Genomic DNA, 26,178 nt, shown 5'->3' with positions numbered 1-26,178 from the left:
GGTTCAGTGAAGAATGTTGGGGTATGACAGATAATTTTGCCTTTTCCTTGTCCTTTGCCCTGCCTCTTTAAGTCAACCACAAGTTAATTCAACATGCTGAGATGTACTGATCTGCTTATTAAATCATTATAGGCCCATGTTGAAACAATTTCAGCCCCAGCTGAAGCTGTTGGATCAAGGCTTCGCATCTAAATTTTGCAGGCTGCTACAGGAATGTACCATTGTCTGCTCAAGAAACACACACAAAGTGAGAATGTGCCATGATATTATTATGCCTCTATGAAATGGACTACCAGATATAAAAACTTAAAGGCCTCCCTTCACTTCCACTAAGTGAGCTCCACTGATCTCCATGAATTTACACTACCATAGATACAAACTAAACTGGATTTAAAATCATTGTAGGCAGAGGGATTGGTTGGCTACAACAGGTCATGTCCCAGCTCAACCACTGAAAGCTGCCTTTCTGACAGCCTGCCTTTCTCATCATTACTTCTTCACCATCTAAAATTCTACCACTGAAATGGGCAAGTTGAGAGGCCACTGAGAACATACTCCAGTCTACGAGACGCAGTGAAAAATTATATAAAGAAATGCCAGATCAAAAAATATAAAGTCCAACTCCTTCTTTTAAATCGTGGTGCTTTACTTAGAGACTGGTTTGTTTTGTAATAAAATATTCTTGAAGTTCACTCCTCAAGAGCTCTCTTTTTTTCCCTACTGTTAGCTGCATATGGCCTATAGCTCAAAGATTTGGGTCTTTATTTACATTCATCAGTGGCAAAACGACACATCTAATATCTAATCTTAGGAAATTAAGATGTGCTTGTTGAAACCCCCTAAATTTTGCAAGCTACTGCAGAAACATATTCTTCTTAGCAAGCCCACAGAAAGTGGAAATTGGGCCCCTGATAGAGACTAGATACTGCATATAAAGGTTGAGCTATCTCATATTGCATCATCATGTATCCAAGTGACAGATCCAGAGCAGTCACAGATGTCTAAAACTGGCCTTTGTAACCCAAATCCAGAGCAGCAATGCTGGAGACAACTGGTCAATTCCAACTCATCCTGGGAGGTTCCCAGCCTATACAAGAGGCTGTCTGCAATGTCCGTATTTCCTTGGCTGACTGAAGTGCTGCATCTCTACATGAGCAGCAGCAGCAACCAATGCATTTTGGCTGTGCTGAACAGGGGCTGAAGAACCCCCACCATTCTGGAGTGGGGATGTCTTCCCAGCCCTGTGAGCAGCTGGGTTGGGAAGTCCTCCTTTCACTGCTGCTGGCATGAGCTTGCAGGGCAGCCTTGCATGTTAAACGTAATGAGATGCTGATTTCTTTAAAACCTGGCAGAGTACTTCAGGTCCTTCACTGAATTGGACTCCCAGTGACGATTCTCCTCATCACACTTGCTCTCCACTTTCTCAGCCTTGTGCATATGCTAGACAGATAAACTACCTATAAGATTGTTCTCTAACACAATTCAGACAAAAGTAGCCTTAGTACCTTAAAAAATATCATAAATAGGCTTTTGCTATTAAAGCCTGACACACTTCATTTGAAAGAGGATTGATTGGAAGTGAATGTACAAGCAAACAAGCCATCTGTCGAGAGATGGCAGGGACACAGAAGTAAACAGAAGTCTCTCTTTACACCAAAAGCAAGACAGAAGCTTTTGATGGCTCTCTGCTGCAAAACTAGGGCCTCTTCCCCTGGGAATGTGCAATAGACTGGGGACAAATCAATGCCATCTAGCCTGACACTTATGGGGAGATGTCTATATCTGAAATGGCATCTCTATAAGCAAAGGAGAAAATAAGATATTTCTAAGACACAGATGATAGATAATTTTATATGCTACCATCTGCTTCGTCCTAATTCTCTCTGTGTCTGTCTCTCACCATCCCTTTAGCTCTGCCTAGCACGGTAGCCAGAGCTTCGCATTTTTCCTGCTTGCATATAGGGAAAAATATTGACCAGGGAAAGAACATGGAAGACATCCTGAAACAGCTTCCTTATACCTGCTGCCCACCAGAAAGGTCCAAGTATTTATTGATAGCTTCCACCTATCCCACCTCACCATTCTTGTACTCCTACATCACTTCATCCTCCACAGTTTTTTATTTTGCTGGATTCTGCCTCTTCAGCACCTACTGATGTCTAGTGAGAACCAGCTGTGTTTTCAACAGTCACTCACAACATGGTTTTCATCTTTCAAGGGCATCTGTTATCACCCCCTTTCCAGATTATGCCCTCCACTGCTCCTTTATATTGCCTATCTTAAGAAGTGTATTGATGAAATTGCAAGTAAACGTCTTGTCTTTGCCTGTTAGGTTAGGTTCAACATATTTATTCAGGGTCACTTATAAATGAGAAATGAGAATAGAGGTGAGATGGGTTTGAAGACCCAGGCACTGCCAGGCTGTTCCTAAAATGGCTTAGAAAAACGCATGTGTGTACATGTATTAAGGGCTTGGTATATTGCTGTCCCTATTTTGGTTCACTCTTCCACCTGCTAATTAATTTTAACAGCCCATTAGGAAATTCACAAAGCCCAAAAAGAGCCTGATTTTCCTGTCACCTGATAACACTGGTCTCAAGATCCTCTCTGATTGACAAACCCTCCCCAAGCCCCAGCCCCAGTGGGGGCACCCACATGCCCAGCAACTCCACAGTATTTTTACCCCAACAAGAACCCTACATCCTGTCAATCCTGCACCACCCAGCTCATACCCACAGCTCCTGGGGCTTTGCACTCTCTGCTCCACAGGTGGTGAAGGGAGAAAGAGCAAATGACTCTCAGCCAGCTGCTCATCCTTGCAAACTGAGGAAAGTATCTAAGAGGTGTTTTCAGTTCCTCTCCTTCTTCCCAAATGAGGTGATGAAGGAGGAGTAGTGAGGATCAAAAATGACAGGTCGGAGGGGAGATTTCCTTGTGTTTCCAGTGGGTTTCTGTTCTCCCCAAGGCAAAGCTTGGGGAACAGCACTTCCTCCCCCACTAGAGCTAGCCAAGGAAGAGAGCAGGGTGGTGGAAAGCTGTGGAAAGGGCCTTTCCTGAGAAGGAGAAAAAGGTGTTTGATACTGAGTGATCCCCAGGGCTATTTGAACATTTTCTCTTCTCCAGTGAGCACCGGCACTGTGTGGTCTTGGATCAGGCAGAAAAGGTGCCTTTTACAGAAATAACTGGTAAATTATAGGAAAAGCTGAGGTCTTCGCTGATGATGCATGGCTTGTATGTACTGAGAGTTCAGCTTTCTAGTGGCAAGGGGTGGGGGACGCAGTCCTCCCTGGAAACGTTTCAGAGCCAGCCTTTCAGACATGGTCCATGCCACAGGGGCAGGGTACTGACTTAGTGGGGTGATGCCAGGGTCTTGAGCACCCTCTCAGTCCTTTGCCACAGTGAATACCTCCGTGCAGTTTTCCTGAGCTTGTGCAGCTCAGAGCTCACACTTTGAGCATCACAGAGGCCATGGCTGCCCTTAGGGTAGTCACTGAAATAAAGGCTCCCTGCTCCCCCTGCCCTTATCCTCCATCAACTGTACACTCCCTCCTGAGCTGTTTCTCCTGTACTGCATGCACACAGAGGCTCATAGCTCCCTGGTGCTGGCAGATTTTGATCTGGCTCTTCCAGTTTTGTTACATTCCCATCAGAAGCACAACAATCGCAGCAGGTGCTGTAGCACGATCTGTCACATGGGCCAGCAAACTGTGGATCCTCACATCCTGCTGGGTAGAGGCTGCATCTGTCTGTCACAGGGCAGAGACAGCCACTCTGGGTCTCACCACTGCTATGCAATTCCTTTGCATATAGCTTTCATCTTCTTTGGGCCATATCCTGGTGGTTACATTTAAGCAAAATTCCATCTGAAGCTGATGGGAGTTTTCCCCATAGGAAGTGGGATTTTTCCATAACTTTCCACCCATTTCAAAGCAAACATTTATCTAGCACAGGCTGAACCAGACTGGTCAGGCTAGGGAAGCCCTAACTCTTCATGTCCCTCTGAAGAACATTCCTGCATACTTTCTTATCCCAGAAAAAAAGGTTCTTTCTTCACCCTGGGGGCATGGGAGCAATCTTATGAAACTAACAGAGAAAAAGAAAGGTTGTCCTTCTCTCCCTCTTCTCTCTCTCATTTTTTTTTTTCAAATAAAGAAGGACAGACCCTTTAGCAATCATGGGGTTTCCTGGACAAGAACATGAGCGCCCCAAGCATGTCATCGTTGCCCCATAGTTGCAGAACTTGATCAGATTAGGGCTGTACTGGCTGCTGGGATAGAAGGCGGGATTAAGAGATACTGGAAGGCTTCCAGGCAATTTTCTTGGAGAAAAACCCAGCGTGACTGCAGCGCTGCTCATTTGTCAGAAGAGATCAGCTCTGCAGGTGTCATCCCACAGGAATCACAGCGTAGGTCCTTCACCAAAAGGATGAAGGTAAAAATTGCCTATTTAATCAGAGTGAAACATGCACTGAAAATGGGTGGAGATACATTACCACAATTTCTCCATCCCAGGGAAGGGCATGACATCTCAAAAATAGCTCCAGTATGTGCAGGCTGCATCTGTACAATAAGATGGCGGTTCTCCATCATGTAGACTGACAGGAATGGCTGCTGGATTTCAAGGGTGAAGTCTGAGAGTTGGTGAACAGAAAGAGCAAATAACTCTCTGGCAATCTGTTACCACAGTAAACATAATTCCTCCTCACCCTACCCAGCACATATGCTCCTTCCAGCTTGGGGTGAGAGAGGAGGCCAGGATTGCCATTTAAGGGATGGGGTTTTTGTGCTCCTGCTGATGAACCTACCAGAACACCTCTTATCATATTTTGCAAAGACACACACACAGCCCATCTGCATTTTGTGCAGAGGAGTTTGTTTCAACATATCAGAAGTGCTCCACATTCTCCAGGAGCCCACAAATGCCTCAAAGACCCTCCTCCAGAGGAGCTACAGGTCTCCAAAGCAGTCCCTACATGACACACTGGCTTCTTCCCCACCCCCCTCACAGTTCCTGATTCACTTGCTCACAAGCAGATTCATGTTTTCCTCCTATTTTTACATCCAACAGTCATCCTGGTTGTGTGCTGGGGTGCATGATGCACACTAACATGACCTGACATCCTTCCTCACATATGTGCATATTTGACTAGACCTTGGGTCAATGCAGGCAAAATCACACAGGCTGGTCTTTTGAGTGTCAGGCATGCATTCATCTACGGGGACCTTCTATTAGGATAAGCTCATGTGTCTATCCACAAGACATTATGTGATGCTCTGTTATGTCTGGATGAACAAGACATTCAAATTAACTTAAATGAATTTATCCATATGGCACTGCAAACCCTAGTCACAGAAAGGAAACAATGCATAGAAATATCCCTTCCAAATTTTTCAGTGGTGACCCCTGGGTGCCCAGCATCCAAGTTTTTCCTCTCATGTTTGATACATCTTTGTTTATCTATTCTGTTTGCATTGAGGACTTTGCTGTTTACTGTATTTTGAATATAAAGCTCCAGTTAATGTCAGTAGAACTTCTGCTTGCAGATAAGGGAGGAATATTAAATAGATCTGCAGTGCAGAGAGAGATGATATTTTAGTTCCTTTCATGCATTTGAGTTAGAAAATAACACTGTAGTTGGTTGATGCCTTAAACTCCCAGAGATTTCAAAGTACTCTGCTCAATACCCAGGCAGAAAACTCCCACCACTGAAGGCAGGTTCCTCCTGGTGTGAGGATCATTGGCTAAGCCTGACATGGGAAAGAAAAACTAGCACACTACAGGTGAACTGAAGTAGAAATATAGAAGGTCTTCCATGCCTGGGTTAAACAGGTAGGGCTGCTCAGTGCTGGCAGCTGCAGTAGAGAGACCGTGGGGGGCTGGGAGACCCTCAGGGAGGGCTGAGCTGAGGGCACAGACAACAACAGTCCATCTCAGGCAGAGGTTTGTAGAGATGATCAAACAATTTTTGCCTTAATGGGTAATGAGCATAGAAGCATTTATTAAATGTCTCTTTTTTTAGATCTCCAGTGTCCCTCACTGGATACATCAGGGAGTAATTCAGATGTTTTTCAAGTGCTGAAATTGAAAGATCATTTGACTTCTATATGACTAAAAGATGATCATGCATTTCCAAACACCCTTATTGTTGATTGCTGCATTAGTGCAATTTATCTGAACTGAACACTTCGTCTGGAGCAGTTGGGATGTGCTTTCAAACAGTATCCCCTTAAGGTTACCTTCACCTTGGCCTTACAAAGCACCCTCTGTGTGCTTACTTGTGGAAATCTCCACCAGAATGAGTAGTCAGATCTGTTTTTGTCTTCAAATCTCATTTCAGGAAGTAATCTGGGTTTTTTCATGCCTGCTCCCACTCACAGCAGGACATTCTTACCCTCCTTTGAGAGGCAGAAAATCAGAGGAAAGCAACATTTTGGTGATAAGCCTATGCTGGCAGGAGCACTGCTATAAAACTTGCAACAAAGACTTTAAGAAGCCAGTGTCATAGCAATTAGATTCACAGCATCTATCAAATCCTAATTCCAGCAGCACTGAGGGTGAGAGAGCTTGTCACACAGAGCCAGCACCTCTTTCCAATTCTCCAAACACATTTTTGCTAGCGCAGTTTGATGGGTTATAGAAAGAGACTTTGATATGGCCAAAGTCACTCCTTGAGAAAGTCAAGACAAATATTTACAAGTGTCTTACATTAGTTGCCTGCAAATATCCTACTATGCATCTAAGCATCTGCCTTTAGTACTGTCATCGAACAGGAATCAGCCATGAAAGCTTAGGAGCCAGGGAGATGGCACTTCCAGCTGGAGGGGCAAGGGGGTGGGCCTGGGAAAGCAGCCGTGGCTGTGCAGGAAGAGACTATAAATGATGTAAACTGTAACAAGTGTGGATGCAGAAACACAGCCTGAGAAAGACAGCTGCCCCAATGCCACCTGCAAGTCTTCAATGCCCTAGCCCTTCTCCCTGACACTCCAACACCTCCAGCAGCCTGATGGGGCCAGGAGGGGGCTGCCACCTGCTCCTGGGGCCCAACGGGGCAGGTAATGGAGCAAAGAGCCGAAGGAGAGGATGTCATCTGCTGTAGCAGGGAAGGAGAAGCTGGTAAAGGCACTGGGGATTGCTGCAATGCCACAGCAGCTCCCCTGGGTCTCTGGGCTGGTGACATGCCTTCCTCTTTTGGGTTGCCTTAGCATAATTCTGCAACTGGCTGTTTCTTTGCAGCTACAACCTAAGGAGAAGTCCAAGCAAACAATGGTAGAAACAAATGAGCAAGTGCAAAGCAAATAGGAAGGGCTTAGGAGCAGAGCAAGTGCTCAGAATCTAGTTCCACCAGAAAAGAGAAGGGAGCAAGAGGGGAGGAATCGAGAAAAGTGTAATGAAGTCACAAGGAATTGGGACACTTCTGGACAAAACATGTTGCCCAGATGAATTAAAGGGTACAGCAGCAGGTTTCCACTTCTGAGAAGTTTTTTGAGTTTAGCAACATTGTCAGGATCAGGGTTTTGAACAACATCAGATCCTTGAGCAGCAGGAAAATGCCTTGAAAATCATGAAAGGTTTTTCTTTGTTTGGTTTTTCATTTTATTTTAATAAATGGTAGGTTCTTTCAATTTGCCGGCTGGTTTCTGAGCCTTTAAGGCCTATATAATTTGCACATTCATGTCATCTTATGCAATGATTCAAGCCTTTTAAAATTATCTTTTTATTAAAAGTTCAGATTTTCTCAGAATCAAATTCCAAGTAATGGCAAAATGCCAAATATTGTCATGGTAGTAATAAATTAGCATGATAAATTTAATAAGAATTTTCTGATAAAGAGCAAGTAATTAACAGACTGATTACAGGAATAATTTTTTTATGCTGTTGACCCAAATGCCATTCTATATTCTTTTCATGTGCCCTAAGTGTGGCCTGACTATATCAATGTATGCACAGATCCCTAGTATTTGAAAATTGGGAGTTAATCATATGCTTAAGTAGAATTACAATAATCTGGTGAACTTGTCATATGGCCATTTCCTTTAAATTACTTTATTTGTATTTCTATTTGATTTCTTCTCTCCTTTAGAATCACCATAAGAAGATATCAGATTGGAGCATTTGTTCAGGGAATGTTGTGCACACTCAGCCTGCATGTCCTAGAGACCTCTGGGAAATATCTTTTGATAAGCAAGTAACCATTCTTCAATGGTTTGAACTTTTGTTTTATTTTTCAGCTGAAACCCTTTCTTCCCCACAAAGCAAATCAAATCTTTTTGTTCAACTAGAGGACAAGTGTCTTCCTCGATGCAGCCTTTTAAGGATGCTGAAGCAGTCAGCCAGTTCCAGAATTGTGTGGTGTCTTAAAGGCAACCATTGGCAATTGATTTAGGGAGGAATCACAGAGCTAGGAAAGAGTAGAGGACTAATGTTGTGTGACATGATACTCACTGACCCTAATTATCAACTTCAAAGCAGCTCATGGGTAGTGGAGTTATTGCCTCCCAGCAGACAGATGCTTCTGACTTATCTCAACCCTGGCCACAGCCCCAGTTAATGTCAGCATCATTTTTACAGACTGCAAGTGAATTAAAAACAATGTCAGGGAGCAGGGAAAGAAAGAAAGTAGGAGAAAGGCCAGTAGAGTCACCAGCATTAGTGGGAGGATGGCCAGAACTGGAGGGCAAACTGGAGCACATTGAAACTCTTTGGGTAAGGGAGGGGAAACTCCCTCTTACACTGTCCTGGGCATAAGGGAGGGCAGGCAACACCCAGAAGAAAGGATGCACAGGACACCAGGAGTATGACACAGATTTTTTAGAGCAGTACTTGGGGGTGAGCAGTGAACAGGACCAAATGTCACACCAGAAAGTGTGACACTCTAAATCTGGGCTGGCATTAAAGGAAGCAGCTGAGTTACACAGTCTGTTTGCAAACTGAGTGAGATTAATAAGCTTGGGCTGGAGGGGGAAAGAAGATTTAAATCATTTGTGGTAGGATGAAAGCTTTTTCTCACAAAAGTTCAGGACATAAAGGCAAAATACAGCCTAGTGCTAAGAGGCACTGGGAAAGGAACTGTCCATCAAAATTGCAGTCCAACAAGGTGTCTTCAACATCAATGAAAAGAAACTTTCTCTGGTGGATTTTCTAGTTGTTTGTTTGTTTGTTTAAAAAGGGGAGATTTTTATGCACTTTGTTCTTCACTGACGTCTTCCAGTATCACACAGGAACATATGCAGGTTCTAATCCATTGTATTATTGTAGATCAAAGTGGTGCCCCAGCTGCTACCTCACATCAGACATGGCTCTTGTAGCAGGACTCTGGTTTTCCCTTTTCAGACAATTTTCCATAAGTTAAAAAAAAACAGATCAAGAAAAACAAAAAATGGGAAAAAGTGCTGTTATTAAAATAAAAACTTCCTTTGAGCTCACATGCTAAGAGACATCCAGCAATCAGCATGGGAGAGTGAAGCACCCCCTTTCCTTTAGAGACATAGAAGCAGTGCCATTTCTCTGCATGAGCTACTCGCATTCCATCCCTCCAGGTTTGAGAGCTACCTGTGTAACCATGTCACAGTGTCTCTACCAGTAAGCATAACATCAAAGAGGATTCTGGGGCTCTGAGAATATGACTGTAAGAAATGGCCTATACTTTGTGCCACTGTCAGGATACCTCTTTGGGCCACTGAACTGTTGGAAACATCACTGCAAGCAGCTGTATTAATCAAATTATGGTGAATACCCAGTAACTTGGACATTCCTGCAGCTTCCCTCTTTCACTGCAGCTAGTTTAAGTCTGATGTTGCTAGGATATATCATCTTAGAGAACATAAACCCTACAAAGCCCTCACTGACAAGAGGATTAGAAGAGTCTGTCTACCAGTGGATTATGTACATGAAAGAAGAATAAAATCAAACGTTAAATATTGCACTTCTGGCTAAAATGATGTAATTCTGTGGGTGCAGAGATTAAATGGTCAGGGTGGCTTTATCTGTTGTGCACCCCCAAACAATAATGCTCTGCTCCAGCTGTTCTCTCAAGACACATCCCTGCAGAAAGGCAGTGATGGTTTAGGGAATACCACAAACTTCTCTGTCATCTGACTAAATGTAGACAAATCCAAAGCAGACATAAGTACTCACCGCTTGACCTAGGTAACCTTATTTCCCATTTATTCAGTGTCAAGATTTGCATGTTTTTAGAGAATGAGTAATTTCACTCTCACATGGGGTGGAAATTGTGCCATTGGAGTACCAGGCCACTGTAGGTCAGTCCACCAGCCCTTCCCATTCCAGCAAGGGTGGGCCAATGCAGTAGCTGTGCTTGCTCATGAGCCTAAATGCATCAGCAGAGCAAGTACACATACATATATGTACATATACATGTAGAGACATACACATATATAAACTCCCAAAAACATAAGACCTCTGTGTGTATGTGTCTATATATGTGTGTATGTGTATAAACTGCTCCTATGTTGTTTCATTCATCAGATTCAGGTATCTCAAATTTTATGATAATTTCCCCTCTAAGCATTAAATATGTCATTAGAGAAAACCTGCCTATATCCATCAGGCCTTTTACCTCTTTCTCAATACTATCTAACTGCTCATACATTAAATTGTTGCATTCCAGCAGTCAGTCTTGTACTTATCATCTGTGTGTGGACCAATGTGAGTCAAGTAACCAGGATCCAGCAGGAGTTCAAGTCTGTGCTGATTTCGGCTGGGGTAATTTTCTTCACAGTAGCTGGTATGAGGCTGTGTTTTGGATTTGTGCTGGACACAAGGTTAATACTACAGAAATGTTTTTGTTATTGCTGAGCAGAGTTTACACAGACCCAGTTTTCTCCCTTTTGTACTGCCATTCTGGCAAGGAGGCTCAGGGTGCATGGGAGGAGACACAGCCAGGACAGGTGACCCAAACTGACCAAAGGGAGACTCCAGACCATGCAACACCATGCCCAATATATAAAGTGGGGGAAGAAGGAGGAAGTGGAGGACATTTGGAGCAATGGTGCTTGTCTTCCTAAGTACCCATTACACACGATGGGGTCCTGCTCTCCTGAAGATGGCTGAACACCTGCCTGCCCAGGGGGAGCAGTGAACTAATGAATGATTTGTTTTACTTTTGTGTGCAGCTTTTACTTTCCCCATCAAATGCTCTTTATCTCAATCCATGAGTTCTCCAGCTTTTACCCTTCTGATTCTCTCCCTGATCCCACTAGTGATGGAGTGAGCGAGCGGCTATGTGGGGCTTAAACCACAACCAAGTCACTGCTCAGTGGAGTGTAAATGCATGCATACAGATATGCTCATACCAAAATGAATAGGATTAAATTAATGGATTGCCACACTGGCTGGTCAAAACCACCTTATTTAATCCACGAAAGAGTCAAATAAATAGCTTGTAAACCTAACAGGAATACTCTGCATATTCAAGTCATGTGTTTACCCTGGGTTTAACTCCAAGATTTCCTTCACAGCAAAACTCTCCCCTCTGTGGCACCCATAACAGTTGGGGGCAAAGTCAGAAAGTGATGTAAACCTTAGTAAAAGAGACCTGATAATATGCTACAAATTTGTAGCAAATGTGTAGCATTTAGGCACAAATGCTACACATCCTTGCGTCATTTAGACACAAGGATGTGTAGCATTTGTGCCTTAATGCTACACATCCTTGTGTCTAAAGCACCACTCACTGGTACCCAGCAAACCTTAGACAGAGGGAGCAAATAACTGGAAATCCATCAGGTTTGGTGACTGATCTGTACTAACCTGTAGCTGTTTCTCTACTGAGTACTTCAGTGTCTGTAACTGTCTCTGCATCAAAATGATGTGCTGTTTGATCTTGATCTTTTACCTAGCCTGTGATCTCAATCTTTTCCCCTTGCTGTCCTCTGATCTCTTTAGGAACTCCAGATGATATGAAATTTCCCTGATATTCACCTCTTTATGTGACCTATATGCCCTACTCATTCACTGCGGCACTGATGGCCACATGCTTGGCTATGGATACCCTTCCATAATACCATATAATGCCATATGAATATTCAAGATATTTCAGTCTCTGAGATCCCAGATGGCACTTTCTTTTTAGCTTGTGCACACACAAAAAAAAAAAAAAAAAAAAAAAAAACCAAACAAAAAAAACCAAACCAAAACCCAACCAAACAAAACCAACAACAACAAAAAAAAACCCCAAACCAAATTATAGACAACGAATTCTACTTCTTGTTTTCTTCTGAGCTTTGGTCTTATTTCCTAATTCAAGTTCTCAAACTCATTAATGTTGCACCTCTGGGAACTTACTGGTAATGCAACTCTCCACCTCCCTGCTCTTGCCCTGCACAGCTACACCACAAGTCTCATTAACACTTGCAGCATTAAATACTGTGAGAATCTCACATAGTTTGAGTTCTTTCCTTCACCGTTTCCACAGAGCAAGCCTCCTCTCTTTAACAGGTCCCCAGTTCAGGTCTTCCTGAGGACTAGGTACTCTTCAGGCCATCATTGGCAGACACTGGAATTGTAACAAGTTGCAGCAAAGCCTAGTGTGTTTTTGGTAAACCTGAACTCTAGGTGAGCTGGCCAAGCCAGAAAAACCTGGTGTGCTTCCTCACACCTAGTCCAAGCACACTCTGTGTGCATCAGGCTTAGCAGCAAGCACTCACATGCAAAGGAAGGCTCGTATCAAGGTATCTACAAATCCTAGTTACCCCTGTCAGGCAATATCAGGACGCTTACTAGAAAGATCATATCTTTCCCATCACCATGTAACAGGCTACCAGGACACCAAGTGGAGCTGCTAAGACAGAGAATTCTCAGAGCATCTGCACACCCTGGTCCGTGTTAAGGGTTTGCCAAAGTTCAAGCTTTCTCCACCAGACCAAGCGGAAAATCAGCAGAAATCTTTGCCTGAGTGCTACCAAGGTCTTTCATGGGAAAGAGAATAGTCTGAGGTGAGTCTGTCCCCAGGGAAAATGGTTTTCCAAGATTTGCTGGAGAGTCATTTCCTATCAGAGTAACTGGAGTTTTGAGTCAGGACTAAACAGAAGATGCTTCATAAAATCCTGAGACAAAATGTTCCCTTTCAGACAGGCCAGGTGGAGATAAGATGTCTTTCAATATCTGAGAGGCCTCACCGTGCTTAGGAGAAGTGAAAAACTGACCAACGTGTTACTACACAAACTGGCTTGAGGGTTGCTTGTTGTCATGCATGTAGCTCTGCTCAGCAGAGCAGACTCATTTCAGTCTAATTACCAGATGTCCTTGAGGTGTTTGAGGCTGGTGCCTCAAGACAAAGAAAGAGGTCTGCAGATCAAAGTACACCTTTCATCATCCAGGACATTATTTTTATGAGCTGGGCTAGAATACCGCAAATTCCACAGATTCAAGCATAATGAATAAGTCAGAGAGCAATAGGTGGTATAACTTGACACTCAGTTTCTAAATTCAGGGATGACTTTCTCAACTTGGTGACTGCTGGGCAGCATGATTTATGGCTTTGCCTGCAGGAGGTAACTCTACTGCTAAAAGGAAGTGAGCTATTTGTTAAACAGAAGAGCTGGGTGTCTCTGTCCCTCAGTTCTGCTTCCCACATTGTGGCTTTTGCTGCCAGCATTATGTTTCATATCATGACTTCAAAGGTTTATAGGAAGCTCTGTGTCTGTTTGAAGAGCTATGAATCCAATACTGGGACAAGAACAATGTTCTGCTTTGAGAGCAATGGGAACCTGGCTTTGCTCTGTATATGAAGTCCATGACACACACAAGATAAGGTCCTCTGCAAGGGGAGTTTGTATAGATTGCTGGAGCTATGAAAAGGCCATCAGGGAGGAAGTATAAAGACAACTTTTCTTTGTTTTTCCAAGGCTGTTTGACATTTCAGATGATATAAGATGTGTGCACCATTTTCTTTGGGTAACCTCATTGAATGAGCAAAACAGAAGGCACATGGGGGAGTCACACACCCCTGACAGAACCGATCTGAACGCTGGGGTGGAACATACATTTCTTCCAAACTGCTTTTCTTTTGTCCTAAAATTATACTGGTTTTCGTCAAAGGAAATGCTTACAAAGTTCAGCTGTATATGTTGTTATATACCTCTTGTTATCCTCCAGTGCTTTTAGCAGTTATAGATATTAGACAGACAGACATACATCTAGACACACAATCTTATGACATGTTTGTAACATAACACTGCTGCTGAGCTTAGTCTTTGTCAAGTGCTTTTTCTTGTGGATATTGCCCATCTCTCCTGGGGTCATGAGCCCAAAGAGCTCAGCTGGAAACAAGTATGACCAGTGCCGGGTAGAAAAACTAAGCTTTGGGTTCAGCAAGATGTCACTGAACTGTAGTGGAGTGTATTAGTGCAAAAGCTTCAAAATATTTTAGCAGTGCACACCAAGATCATTGAATGACAAGATCTGTCAGCACACAGAGACATAAAAGTTTTGTTCTGACTATTCACTGGGTTCTGTGAGTACCCATAATTCAGTGTTCATGGTTCTGACTATGTATATTTTTAAATCACCCTGACAGATGCAAAGACTGGAGGCCCAGCTTTCAGCTATGTCTCAGCAACTGTAGATCAGTAAAAAGTATCTGAGTAGTTGCCAAGACAGTTGTGTTTGCAGCGTGACTGCTGCTGGGAGTGACAGGGCTATAGAGGTCAGATCTACCACAGTTCTTCCACTTCAAGGCAAGTTGATAAGTTTGGCAGAAATCCAGCAATGGCAAACGTGGCTTGGAAACAGTGGAAACCACTGATCCAGTTTTATGCTTGTCCAGATCATTACCCACAGGAAAAAATTCACACTGAGAACAAGCTCTCTCTTTTTTCTCTTTTTTTAAAGATTTCATTACTCTGGAAAACAATTAAAAAAAAAAAAAAGTTGACTGGAATGGGATTTCTTTTCCTGACACTCTCAAAAACAATCATTGTTTTCCCTCTTCCTGCACTGCTAAATCACGTTGCGAGTCTTATCATGCTTTGGCTTCGTCAGGCAGGTCACATGCCAACATCAAGACAAAGTCATACTGAAAACTGCACAGCCCTCGCCTCTAGACAGACCTGAGCTTGCAGCAATGCCAACAACCCACAGACTCTACTAAAATATCTGCAGTAGTTACTTCCTGCCCCTGCAGTCCCAAGTATTTTTCCTAAGGCAGGAATATCTTCCAAATACTCTCCTATGAAACACAGAATGGTCTTTCAAGTAGCAAAGTAGAAGTAATTGGCGCTGTAAACCTTCCTTCTTGTCCCCAAATAAAGAAAAAAATTGATGTTTTGGTTGTTACCACAAAGCAAATAAATGTGCTTCAGGGGTCATTAACTTCAAATCCGTTCTTTTGGAAAAAAGATTAAGTGCAGCACTGTACCTTATCCTGAAACCCCTGCCAAGCTTTGTTTAGAAACAGCATTTTACTGACAACTTTTTTTTTCTCCCCTGTGAGAAAAACATGCTCACCCAGGGCAGAAGCTGACTGCATGCAGCACCTGCCTGCATAACAAGTGCTACCCTAGACTGCTTAGGCACATGAAAAGAGCCTTACTTCTCTTTTTATTTTAAGGTCTGGTCGGGCAGTGATAAGGGAGTTCAATTGCTGCAACTCAGGGTGCAGCACAGCACAGGAGGTGAGCAAGCACACCTGCCAGCCACTTCAAGGTCCCACATCAGCATCCGGTGGCTTTGGGTCACCCACATCCTGCCAAAGAGGTTCAACCAAAGAGGTTCCTGCTGCAACCTCTTTTAATGCTTTTGATGAGAAACTGCCATGAAAGACGGCAGGAATTAGGAGATTTTGGGGTTGAGAGTAAGGAGAGGGGAAGGGAGCCAAGGTGGGGCAAGACATCTGGGTGTCCTTTTGGGGCAGGGCTCACTGGGAGGGTGGACGAGTGCAGGTCCTTCATGGCACAGGTGGTCAACTCTTGTGAGTGAGTCATGACTGCTATGGGATATTTTATGGGGGTGAGATTTTCCATTTAATTGTGGATGTGTCTTTCAAGCATTCAGTCAAATACCTCCAGCAGCTAATCAATTTACTGAGTTCCAGGGCAACATTTACTTAGTTGTTATTGACAATAACAACTAATGTATCCTGCATGTCTTGAAATCAGATAATGCAATTCTCCTCAAAAAGACTGAAATTACTTTAGTTTGAAGCCTTACATAATTCAGTTTTTAACAGGTTCACTTGTGAAAAATATTCAGCATTTTCTCTGCATCTGAAGTAGGAATGGCATCATGAGTTCTAAGGGGCTTATGATAATGAAAAGAGGACGGTTTAGTCTATATCTTAATAAAAGACTCCTGAAACATGTTAAAGCTGCTGTGCTGAGACTCCCAGTATATAAGAAGTCTTATGAAAATATGCTGTATCCAGCTTTCTATCAGATTGAAGTTACTCAGGAGAACTTACTGTACCCGGAAAGTCACTGGTTTTTTTTCAGAGAAATCATCTTAGTCTGATTGAGATTAAAACTAAAATGTGAAGTCAAGTATTTGGATATGCGACAAAAGCCTTTTTTTTTTGTTGACTAAGAAGTGCTTTAGATAAAAACTGTACTTATTACTGAGGAACAACCAATTCTGTCTTGTGACTTACCTCTCATAAATGCATGACACAGTTAATTTCAGCACATACATCATTAGGTCATTCAATTTCAATGTTATCATATTAAAAAAATCTTGTGACACATTGTGAAAGAAATGTTAAACTTTTGATAATATCCCTTTGTCAACTGCATCTAAGAATTTTAAAGTGCAAGTGGAAAATCGTTACCTAACACTGAAAGAGATAAAGAAGGAATTTTGGCTGGGTTTTTTTTTAAGAGCTAGAAAAGATATTTTTAATTCCTTTTAATGCAACTCTATGAGATAATCATCATAGAATATATACCTATATATTTTCATGTGTCTAAAGTTAGCAAAAGTGATATCTCTCCCACAATTATAAAACTCTTGGAATTGAGAAAATATCTGTAAGTGTTGCTAAACTGCTTTTAAAATCAAATTGCTTTGCTGTATGTGAGAAATTTGATCAGCTGGAAGAAAAGATTTTTTTTTCTTCTAGAGAGGCATCTTCCAAAGTTAACATCTTGCATTATCCAAAGCTATTGATGACACTGCTCCCAAAGAAGGGGCAAGGCCAGCCCTGTCTCTGGGCTAGACCTGTTGTGTTCAGAGACAAAGCATCAGTAGCAAGAAAATGTTGGATTATACATACTCAGGACTTAGGCAAGAAGCCACAAACCTGTTAAACAGGAAAGGAAAAGAAAATGGCAATATGAACAGAACATAATTTCTTATTGCAGGGACTCTTTTCCTTAGAGAGGCAGTCCTGTCTTGAAGGCTGTGAGAAAGAGGACTCTGTGTGTGCTTTTGGCTGCCCTGTGTGGCTCTGCAGACCAGGTGATCTCACTAGGTCATTTTTATGATGATCTGTGGTCTGTCCTCAAGGTACATTTACGCAGTCATGTTTCCTTCAGCAGAGTTATGACTACATAAACTGAGGGCTGCAATCAGCCCATCTGAAGTGAGTCAAAGCAGAAGAAACTCGTTTTGCCTTTGGGCACAATGGTAAATAGATCTGTCAACCTGGTGTTTCTGGTGGTGCTGTACAAGAAAAGCATTTCTCCACCTCATGGCTAATACCTGCCCATATGTTTATAAATGCCCTTTGGCTTGGGCAGGTTAAAGGCTCAGAGTCCAAATCTAATAAAAGAGCATATTTCACTGATACTGTACCCACTGCCCCCTCATCTCATTTCATTTATAATATTTCTTGTAATTCTGTTCTGTCAAGATGTGGTATTCCTTGTAATTTTTCTCAGTTTTCCTCATATGACATGATCTATACATTACCAGCATGTTATGAAAATCAAAGCAGATGTAAATCCTTTTAATGCTGGCATGCCTCCTTTAGTATTATAAGCTACCAGTAAAACACCTGAGTGGAAATGAGAATTAAAATGCACAGAAAATTTCGTTTCTGTTGGAGTGTTAAATCCATCCAGATGCAGTCGACACCTTTCACAACCTTTTCTGTGGTTGTGGGTATCGATGCAAACTAAAACACTTACTGTCTTGCTTATCTGTGACTCTGCATGAATGCTGGTATAATCAGTGATATGTATAGCCCTGGAACAAAACATACACAAGTTGAAAGATAAACAGCTTTTGTAAATTATAAACACCTCTAACTGAAATAATTTTATCATCAACCATGGTACTCAATTCTATATTTCAGTCCAGCAAAAGAGCTGGAGACGTTTCAATGAAAGCTATTTGAATAGATGGTGATCAGATCACTCTAAATACAGAAATACTGAATTTCGTGTAGTGAAGTGATTGGGGCTCCAGAAGCTGCTACTATTGTAAAACACAGTGACAAAATGTACAGAGCACTTAGGGGTTGCCTGGGGGAAACCTCATGATTACAGACAAATTCTATCCATGTGTCTGCCAGAAAGGCTGCTCTGCACTAAGGAACTCAATTAACATGATTTGTGTCTAAGATTTATTTTTGTCAAGCCACCTATTACACATGTTTTATGTGTGTTGCTTCCCCTCAGCCAGGGACAGCAAATATATTACACTTTTGACATCATCCTCACAGTCTTTCTCCACTTGCTAAAATTATTTGGATTGATTTAAGTAGAACTGGTATGATTTACAATTTCCTTTTGCTTTTCTTTTCATTTTTAATAGCCCTCATAATTTGCAGCCTGTTATAGCACTGTGCGCATGACAACCTGCTCTGGTCTTTCCTTAGCTGGGCAGTCTTACATGGCTCCACCACAGAGGTGAGGGTGGGGCCATGGTTTTGGAAGATGCCTGCTAAGAGCAGGGTTGTGCTGCAGCACCACCTTTAGCCAGAGAAGCCCCACAGATTGCAGGAAGAGGCATTATGGTAACACCCACAGAATACACAAGTTATCAACACCCAGCAGCAATGACACTGAAGACCACTGTGACCATGATGAACGACATGATGTTGACTGGACTGGCTCTTGTTTCATATCCCCAGACCTGTGACTGTGCATCTGGACCTGCCCTGCTCCAACTTTTCTTGGATCTTAATGCATGGTAAAGATCTTAGCAGGAACAGTTCATAGGAAAGTGACCTCCCTGCTCCTACATAATGTTGCTTTAAGTGTGTGTACTGCACACATATATCAGGCTTTTTATTAACAGCATCACACTTCAGTTGCTCAGTCCCCATGGTTCCTGGTATATTTTTAGCTGGACCTTTAGTTATGGACTCCTTGCTCTGTGATTGCTGGAGCTTGGGTCCTGCATGACTGTAGAGGTCGGGGCTGGTGGGAGTCCTTCACTGTCTCTGCAGACTAGCTATGGAGCCAGGCTAATGATTTGGATCCTACGGGAAATGGCCCATCTGTGAGACCACAGCAGGCTGATGGGTTACCGAAATTTGAGTCATCTCCCAACAGTACAGCTTATGCAGCCTTGAAAATCAACATTCCTCTTGTGGACATTGCTCAATGCCTCCTCCAACAAAACTCAACAAAATTCATCATCTTTCTGCCTCTTAACATCCTCCTTCCATAGTGTCTCTCTGAAGGAAAGCCTTTTTTGTTTTAATCTCAGAAAGGTTAGCAAAATACTACATGTTCTTCCCAATTCAAATTCTGCATGAAGGAAAGCAGAAAATTTGAGCTGATGTTCTACAACTGTGCTCTGGAAAATCAGCAGGAACTTCAAACTTAAATCAAGCAAGTTAGAAAAAGTCAGGCTGTTGAATATAACACAGTGTGATACATCAAGGTGTCATTTAGTACACAAATAAAAGTTTACCATAATGGAAAAACTTTTAGGTGTCATAAAATACAAACAATTCCCGCTTTAGACTTCACTTAAAGAAGCCATTGAAGAGGCATTCACCTCTTTCATCCATGTCTTGTTGCTTCAGTGGGAGACCCTCATGTAAAAATATCTGCCTCATTTTTAAACTTTACTTGTTAGTTTAAATGAGTCATATTACAGCATTTCTGTAGAGCCTTGCCATCCTAAAGACTTCTGCATTTTCTCTGAATCAAGGTACCTAAGCATTGCAATGCTCTGGTGTCTTAATTTTCTTTTTGAGATGCTAAAAATTTATTTAAATTTTTGGGGGGGTTTTAGTTCTTTAGAATTTCTCTGGTCTTCTCTCTGTAGTTTTTATCAGTCTGTTTCAAATGAGCCATGCAGATCAGATGCCAGACTGGTTTACTGGGCCCTCAGCTTTTGGCCCCAGATTGCTCCTAACTAGCTGACTCTGTCCCTGGCCATGGTGTGTTCTCTTTGTTCTTACTTGGATGTCCTTTCATGTGGCTGGGCCAAAGCAAATTAAATATTGCAATAAGGCCTTTCAACAAAACTTCTATTAATATGTATTACAGCAGTGCCTGGAGTAGCCAGTTTGAGATGGAGACTGTATGTGTTGTCTAGTTAAACACTGTCTCTGTCCTGAAGCAGCAACAATCCCTGGGTAAAGTCTGCCACACTCCCCTGGAGTATCTTGCTGCTCACAATCATTTGCTCCATTGAATTCAGTGGTACCATCCATGCTTCAGAGTATAATTTTTCATGAATGGCAGCAGCAGCAATCTATTAAAGTTCTAAATTACCCTCTTCCCTGGACATGTGATTTTTTTAAAATTCATTATGAAAGACAAGGTGAAAGAAATATTGCAAAGATCAGTAGAGCTGCTTGCAAATCCCTTCTGAGAATCCTATTTCTCCTACAAGGATAGTAAAAGACACTTTTAAACTAGGAGTGAGGAATGCCACTTTATTAAACTGGTAGATGAGGATATACTGTATGTCCATTTGTGATTAGTGGACTTCAAAGGATTCAACTGATAATGCATAAATTAACTGATTAAAAACTTTATTGGAAGACTAAGAAAACCAGAACGAGACCTGGCTGTTCCATTTCAGCTTTACCAAATTCCATTATTAATAAATTCTGGCTATTATTGTGGTCATATCACTGTACAAGGGCTTTCTGACCTATCAAAGCAAGATCATGGAGCATCCCCCTATCATATCGTTACATTGTCTCCAAATTAAGTCTAAATCAAAATAGGCACATAATGGTGAGGATAAATGAGCCATCAAGTTTCATTTACACTCATTTTAGAATGGGTTCAGGGCTTCAGGGAGTATTGAAGAATTTCAAATTTGTTATTAACCCAGAGCTTTATAAAATGAATACATAGATGAATGTTACAGATAGACTGAATAATAAATACAGAACAAGTGTTTGCCACTTAGGTCTTCTTCTCACAGACTTGCTCAAATGCAGGTAAGGTTGGAACATCTAGATTTATTAGCCTAAAAAAATCAGTTGCTTTGTCTTTTTAATCCACAAAACAGCCCAATTTTTATGCAGTTTTTTTTTTTAATTATAGCTTCAAGCAGAATCAGCTTCATTCCTTATCGGATTAAATGGGCTGCTGTGCCACTACATGCTTCAGGGATTCATTCATCCCCATGCTTCAGAACATGGGGATGCCAAAGCCCCTACAACCCAGACAACAATGGCCCTCAGCCACTCTGACCTTCAGGAGCAGAGCCAGAAGGTTCAGACCCATATCTCTTCACCCACCCGGTGGGAAGAGCCTGCTTTTCCCTAGGAAGCTGTCCTACTTTGCAGCATGGACTAAAAGATTGAAGGGGGCAGTAACTGAGCATAGCTGTAGTCCACGGATTAAGGGATTCACCCAGAAGGGAAGAAAACTGGTTTAATCTCTTCTTTAAGGGCTGCTTTATGCTGATGAATGCAAAATAGGTAACCTGCCTGTGGAACAAGAACTGGCATGAAAGTGCCCCTCTTTATGCAGGCATGAGCTTTGATGGGGCTGAGGGAGTGAAGATTCCTAAAGGGAGGTCCCTTCAGAACTGCTGGCCATAGTGAGATCTCTGCTCGGCTGATGGACGATCAATCACAATTTCAGCACTGATTCCAATAACAACAAGCCTGAGCCCTGGGATTTTCAAGAGTTTTAGGATGAAAGCAGCCCTGTAAAGTTGAACCACTGTGCAATAAGGCATCACTTTAATCCATTAACTCTCCATTATGGGCTAAGTATGTTCCTTAATTACCATGGGTGACTTTGGAGGGTAGCTTAAGCACATGATTCCCACTAATAGGAATGAAAAGTTTATTGTTGCATCCTAGACCTTGCCTAATGTCTTAATTTCACCCTCGGAGCTGTGCCTGCAGGCAGAAGTCAGATGAGATCCATTTAAAGAAAAATGTGTTTAGTGTTAGCATTCAGGATTTAGAGCATATAGCTTGATCCTCTTTATTTGTAATTCCCTGTTCAGGCACTTCCCTTCAATGCTGTGAGAGCATCCTGAGCTCTGAAAAAGCGAGGCTGAAGGATAACATGTGGTGCAATTACAGCAGAGTTGCTTTTCCTGAAGTTAAGGAATGTGAACAAAAGGCTTCCTGGGCCTGTCCAGATTTTAAAATCAATTGTGTCAAGCAGAAAACAGGAGGCAAGGAACAGACAGGGCTTTGGCCTTTTTCTCCTCCCTTGGACTGCCTCCAGTGTCACCAGTGCACAAGCTACAATCTCAGCTCTCTGATGATTTCTGTTCAGCTGCAGGGAGCTGCTGCATCCCTGCCCCCGCTGGCAGCCCCCTGAAGGGCATTGCAACAGCTGAGAATAAAAGGAATGCAGCAGCTCAGGTCACCTTTCTCTCATCCCTGCTTCAAAATACTCCTCGTCCAGAAAGGGCAGCCATGGTTTGTTCTGATAGTGCCACACCCTTCAGCAAGTCTCAAATTCACTATAACAAAGGTTGTGGGGAAGACTTGAGAGGTGTCAGTGCAGGGCAAACAGCTGGCACCTTAGAAGCTAAGGCTTTTGATTTGGAAAGCCACCTCTGCCAGTGGAAAATGGGTTAGAAAAACTGCTCCTCTCTTGGTTTCAGCCCCTTCCTTCCCAGCCACGTGCTGCAGCTCATGCTCCCCTCAGTTGTGCCAAGGCAGCTGCTTTGGGGACTGCTGCAAACTGGATCATTTCAACTATCTTAGTTTAAAAATAAACTTTTTTTTTTCCTATTATTCTTTAACTTAAATTATGTCAATAATCCAGTCCTCTGCAGTCCAGCCACAGAAGCTGGTGCATTGCTCAGTGGAGGGGACAGACACAGTGTTGGGAAGCAAACTTGTGGCTGAGGAACTCTTTCACTGTAGCACAGCCCTGTTCTCCCATCATGTTCCTATATTGTGACCTGGATATTCCATTTTATATGGAACTCCTTGGTCATTAATACTGAGCTGTACACCACTTGTCAGGCAGCAGTAGCAGTTTATGCCCAGTGAAACATGGACACACCAGTGCACTGAATTTAGGAAATAATGCACCATGGACTGTTTAATCTTATGGGAAGCAAACCTTATTGGAAGCAAAGCAATACCTTTCCTGCAGAGACTGCAAAGACAAAGTTCCCTCATTCACAGTCCCAATTATCTGGAATTAAGTTCAATAAGTAGAATTTGGCATGTAAATCAAACCCACATGTTGAAAAAGAGTCCTAGCATGCTTAAAGGAGACCCTACAGTTTTTGGATTTCTCAGGGATGAAAACAGGTGTAACTCAAAGCAATGAAGTGAAACTAAAGAACGAAAAATTTACATTAAATAAAAACAGAAAGACATGCTGGATTCTGCACAATCTTGCATGAGAAATAGCCTGAATTTCTAATATTCTAGAAATATTGGATTAAATAATCAAATGACAGCATACGGAATTATTTTTCATAGGTGAGACAGGCACAGAGATAAACTTACTGGTCTTTATCCCTGTCTACTCTCTGTGAATCCAAAAACGATTAATGGATTTACTTCGCACAGAATATGTAAAATAAATCACCTTTTTTTACCAGTCACAACGTAAGTGATCTTATTAAATACTTTATTCAGCTCAGCTAACCTTTTTATATGAATAAGACAACAGACATCAACCATAGGATGGCCATTTTCTGATTGGCCTGGAAATGCCACTGTAGCCCTGGCCTTGGCACTGCCTGTCTGAGCCAAGGCAAATTTATATGCTGGATCTATAGCACAACTTTCACCACATATTTTCATACTGATTTTTACTGTTTGGATTCAAGGTGTGGCTTACCTTGAAGAAGTTAAATGACACTGCCCCAGGGCAGATGCTTGAACTGCATTTCTACTGGAACTTGTGGCTACCTTAAGGAGGGTGGGCTGTATTAACCACGGTCCCATACAACCCAAGAAAGTGGCTGATATGTTATGTCTAAGCAGCATCTAAGTTTCTACTGACCTGAACCCAAATTTTCTCTGTCTTTTTTCAGCAGAGGGTCCTGAGCTTGGTTGATATACTCAGTTGAGTTGGACAACAGCATAAAGATGAACATTAGCAGACAACTCTGGGCGCTGCATTTAAAGAGGAAAGGAACATATTAAAATTGATGTTTACACTTTGACAAGTCAGACAACATCCTCAGCCACCACCTGCATTTCTCCATTTATTCCACTTTTTTTTTTTTTTTTTTAAAGGGAAACACTTCTCCAAAGGGACACCAAGACTCATTATTGCACTGCAGAAAGAAGATGAGTGTTTCCTACCAGCTATGCCTTCTTTCCTTTGGGTCCTCTCTGCATATGAGCATTCTAGACATGCTCTGCTTCAGAGATGCTTCCATTAATAAGAGGCATACTAGAAATCCAGATAAGGAATTCTGGGTCTCCCTGTGGGGGCAGGTACATTATTTTTAAGCCTTGAGCATAAGGAAGGCATCAGACTTGGAGGATCTCAGTGCTGCTTGTTGAGTTTGTCCTTATAACTTCCATAAGACAGGAGAATACTATTCTTACTTTGCAAGTTGGTTGTTTTTTTTTTTTTTTTCCTAATTACACCATGCTCATACTCAGAAAAGTATTTATCTGTTATTTACCTACGGATGTTCATCTTCAGTCCATCTGAATTTTGCATGAGCTTTTTCCCCCTCAAAACCCAATATTGATAAGGCTGACATCATGAGGTAGTTTAGCATCCTTGTGACCAAAACAGAATTTCCCACACATTTTGGCTAGATAAACAGTCCAACTTTGGAGGGAGCAACATTTCCTGCAAACATCCCATTTTCATATGTGAATGGCAGCTTTAGCTGAGGACAGACAACAAAGCCAACAAGCCGTGCCAGGTGAGGTGGGGCAAGAGAGACAGGCGACCTCATTTCTTTCCCCCCTGCCAGTACTATCAGCACAATGGCTCATTGTTCATCCTCTTATTTATGAGTTTTTGTATATCTACCCTTCCCCTGTCTGACAATATTAGTACCGAATATCCATTTGTACCTCCTCCTCTTTTCTGAAGTGGACAAAGACTATTAGCTGGCCTTTAAGAAGCGCGGGCATTATGAGCCTCCCTTTCCTTCTCCAGCCCCTCTCCCTGGGGAGCGGCGTGCGGGACGTGAGGGAGCATCGCCAGCCCCGGGGCGTTCCGCGGGCTTCCCTCGCGCGGGTGCGAGGGCCGGGAATGCAGGAATGCCGGGCAGGAACGCTGGGCAGGAATGCTGGGCAGGAGCGCCGGGCAGCAGCGCGGGCACCGGGGCGCTGCGCGGAGCAGGCCCCGCGCTGTGGGCGCTGTGGGCGCTGTGGGCGCTGCGGGCGGGCTCTGCCGCCCCCTGCCGGGCACTGCCCGCCACGGCCGCCTCACGCCCGCCCCGCCCCGCCCCGCCCCGCCCGCGGCCTGTGGCCTGTGGCCCGTGGCCTGTGGCGCCGTGCCCTCGTCAGCCGCCGTCCTGCCACAGCTCCCAGCGCTACTCCCCGGCCACCCAGCGTGGGAGATACAATGCAAACCTCAGAGGATCGTGGAATCGTTCGTGTTGGAAAAGACATCCGAGATCATCCAACTATTAACCCGGCACTGCCAAGGCCACCATTTAAACCATGTCCCTCAGTGCCACCCCTACGCGCGCCTTTTAAACACCTCCAGGGATGGGGACTTAACCGCTTCCCTGGGCAGCCTCTTCTAATTGAGAAAAACGCCAATCATTTATTTTTAAAATTTTAAAGGTTTAATAGTAATAAAATGGTTATAGAAATAGCAATACAGTTAGAGTAGTAATAATTTGGACAACTTGAATTAGGACAATATGAGACAACAAAAAACAAAGAGTTACGGACGT

At 42.8% G+C, this 26,178-nt stretch overlaps 1 protein-coding gene across 1 annotated transcript in view; it reads right to left on the bottom strand.

Moving 5' to 3' along the window:
• The window catches only part of LRCH1 (leucine rich repeats and calponin homology domain containing 1), a 157,454-nt gene extending 132,700 nt beyond the window's left edge, over positions 1-24,754 (bottom strand). The window contains exon 1 of the mRNA XM_084226599.1: positions 24,309-24,754. Within this exon, the coding sequence (XP_084082725.1) occupies positions 24,309-24,402 (94 nt within the window). The 5' untranslated portion in view covers positions 24,403-24,754. The remainder of the gene's footprint in view (positions 1-24,308) is intronic.
• Positions 24,755-26,178: the final 1,424 nt, after the last annotated feature.

Source organism: Fringilla coelebs (assembly GCF_963513975.1).
Source record: "Fringilla coelebs genome assembly, chromosome: 2".
In the NCBI taxonomy this organism is placed as follows: domain Eukaryota; kingdom Metazoa; phylum Chordata; class Aves; order Passeriformes; family Fringillidae; genus Fringilla; species Fringilla coelebs.
The sequence above is the reverse complement of the archived record's forward strand: the minus strand, read 5'-3'. Positions and strand labels throughout refer to the sequence as shown.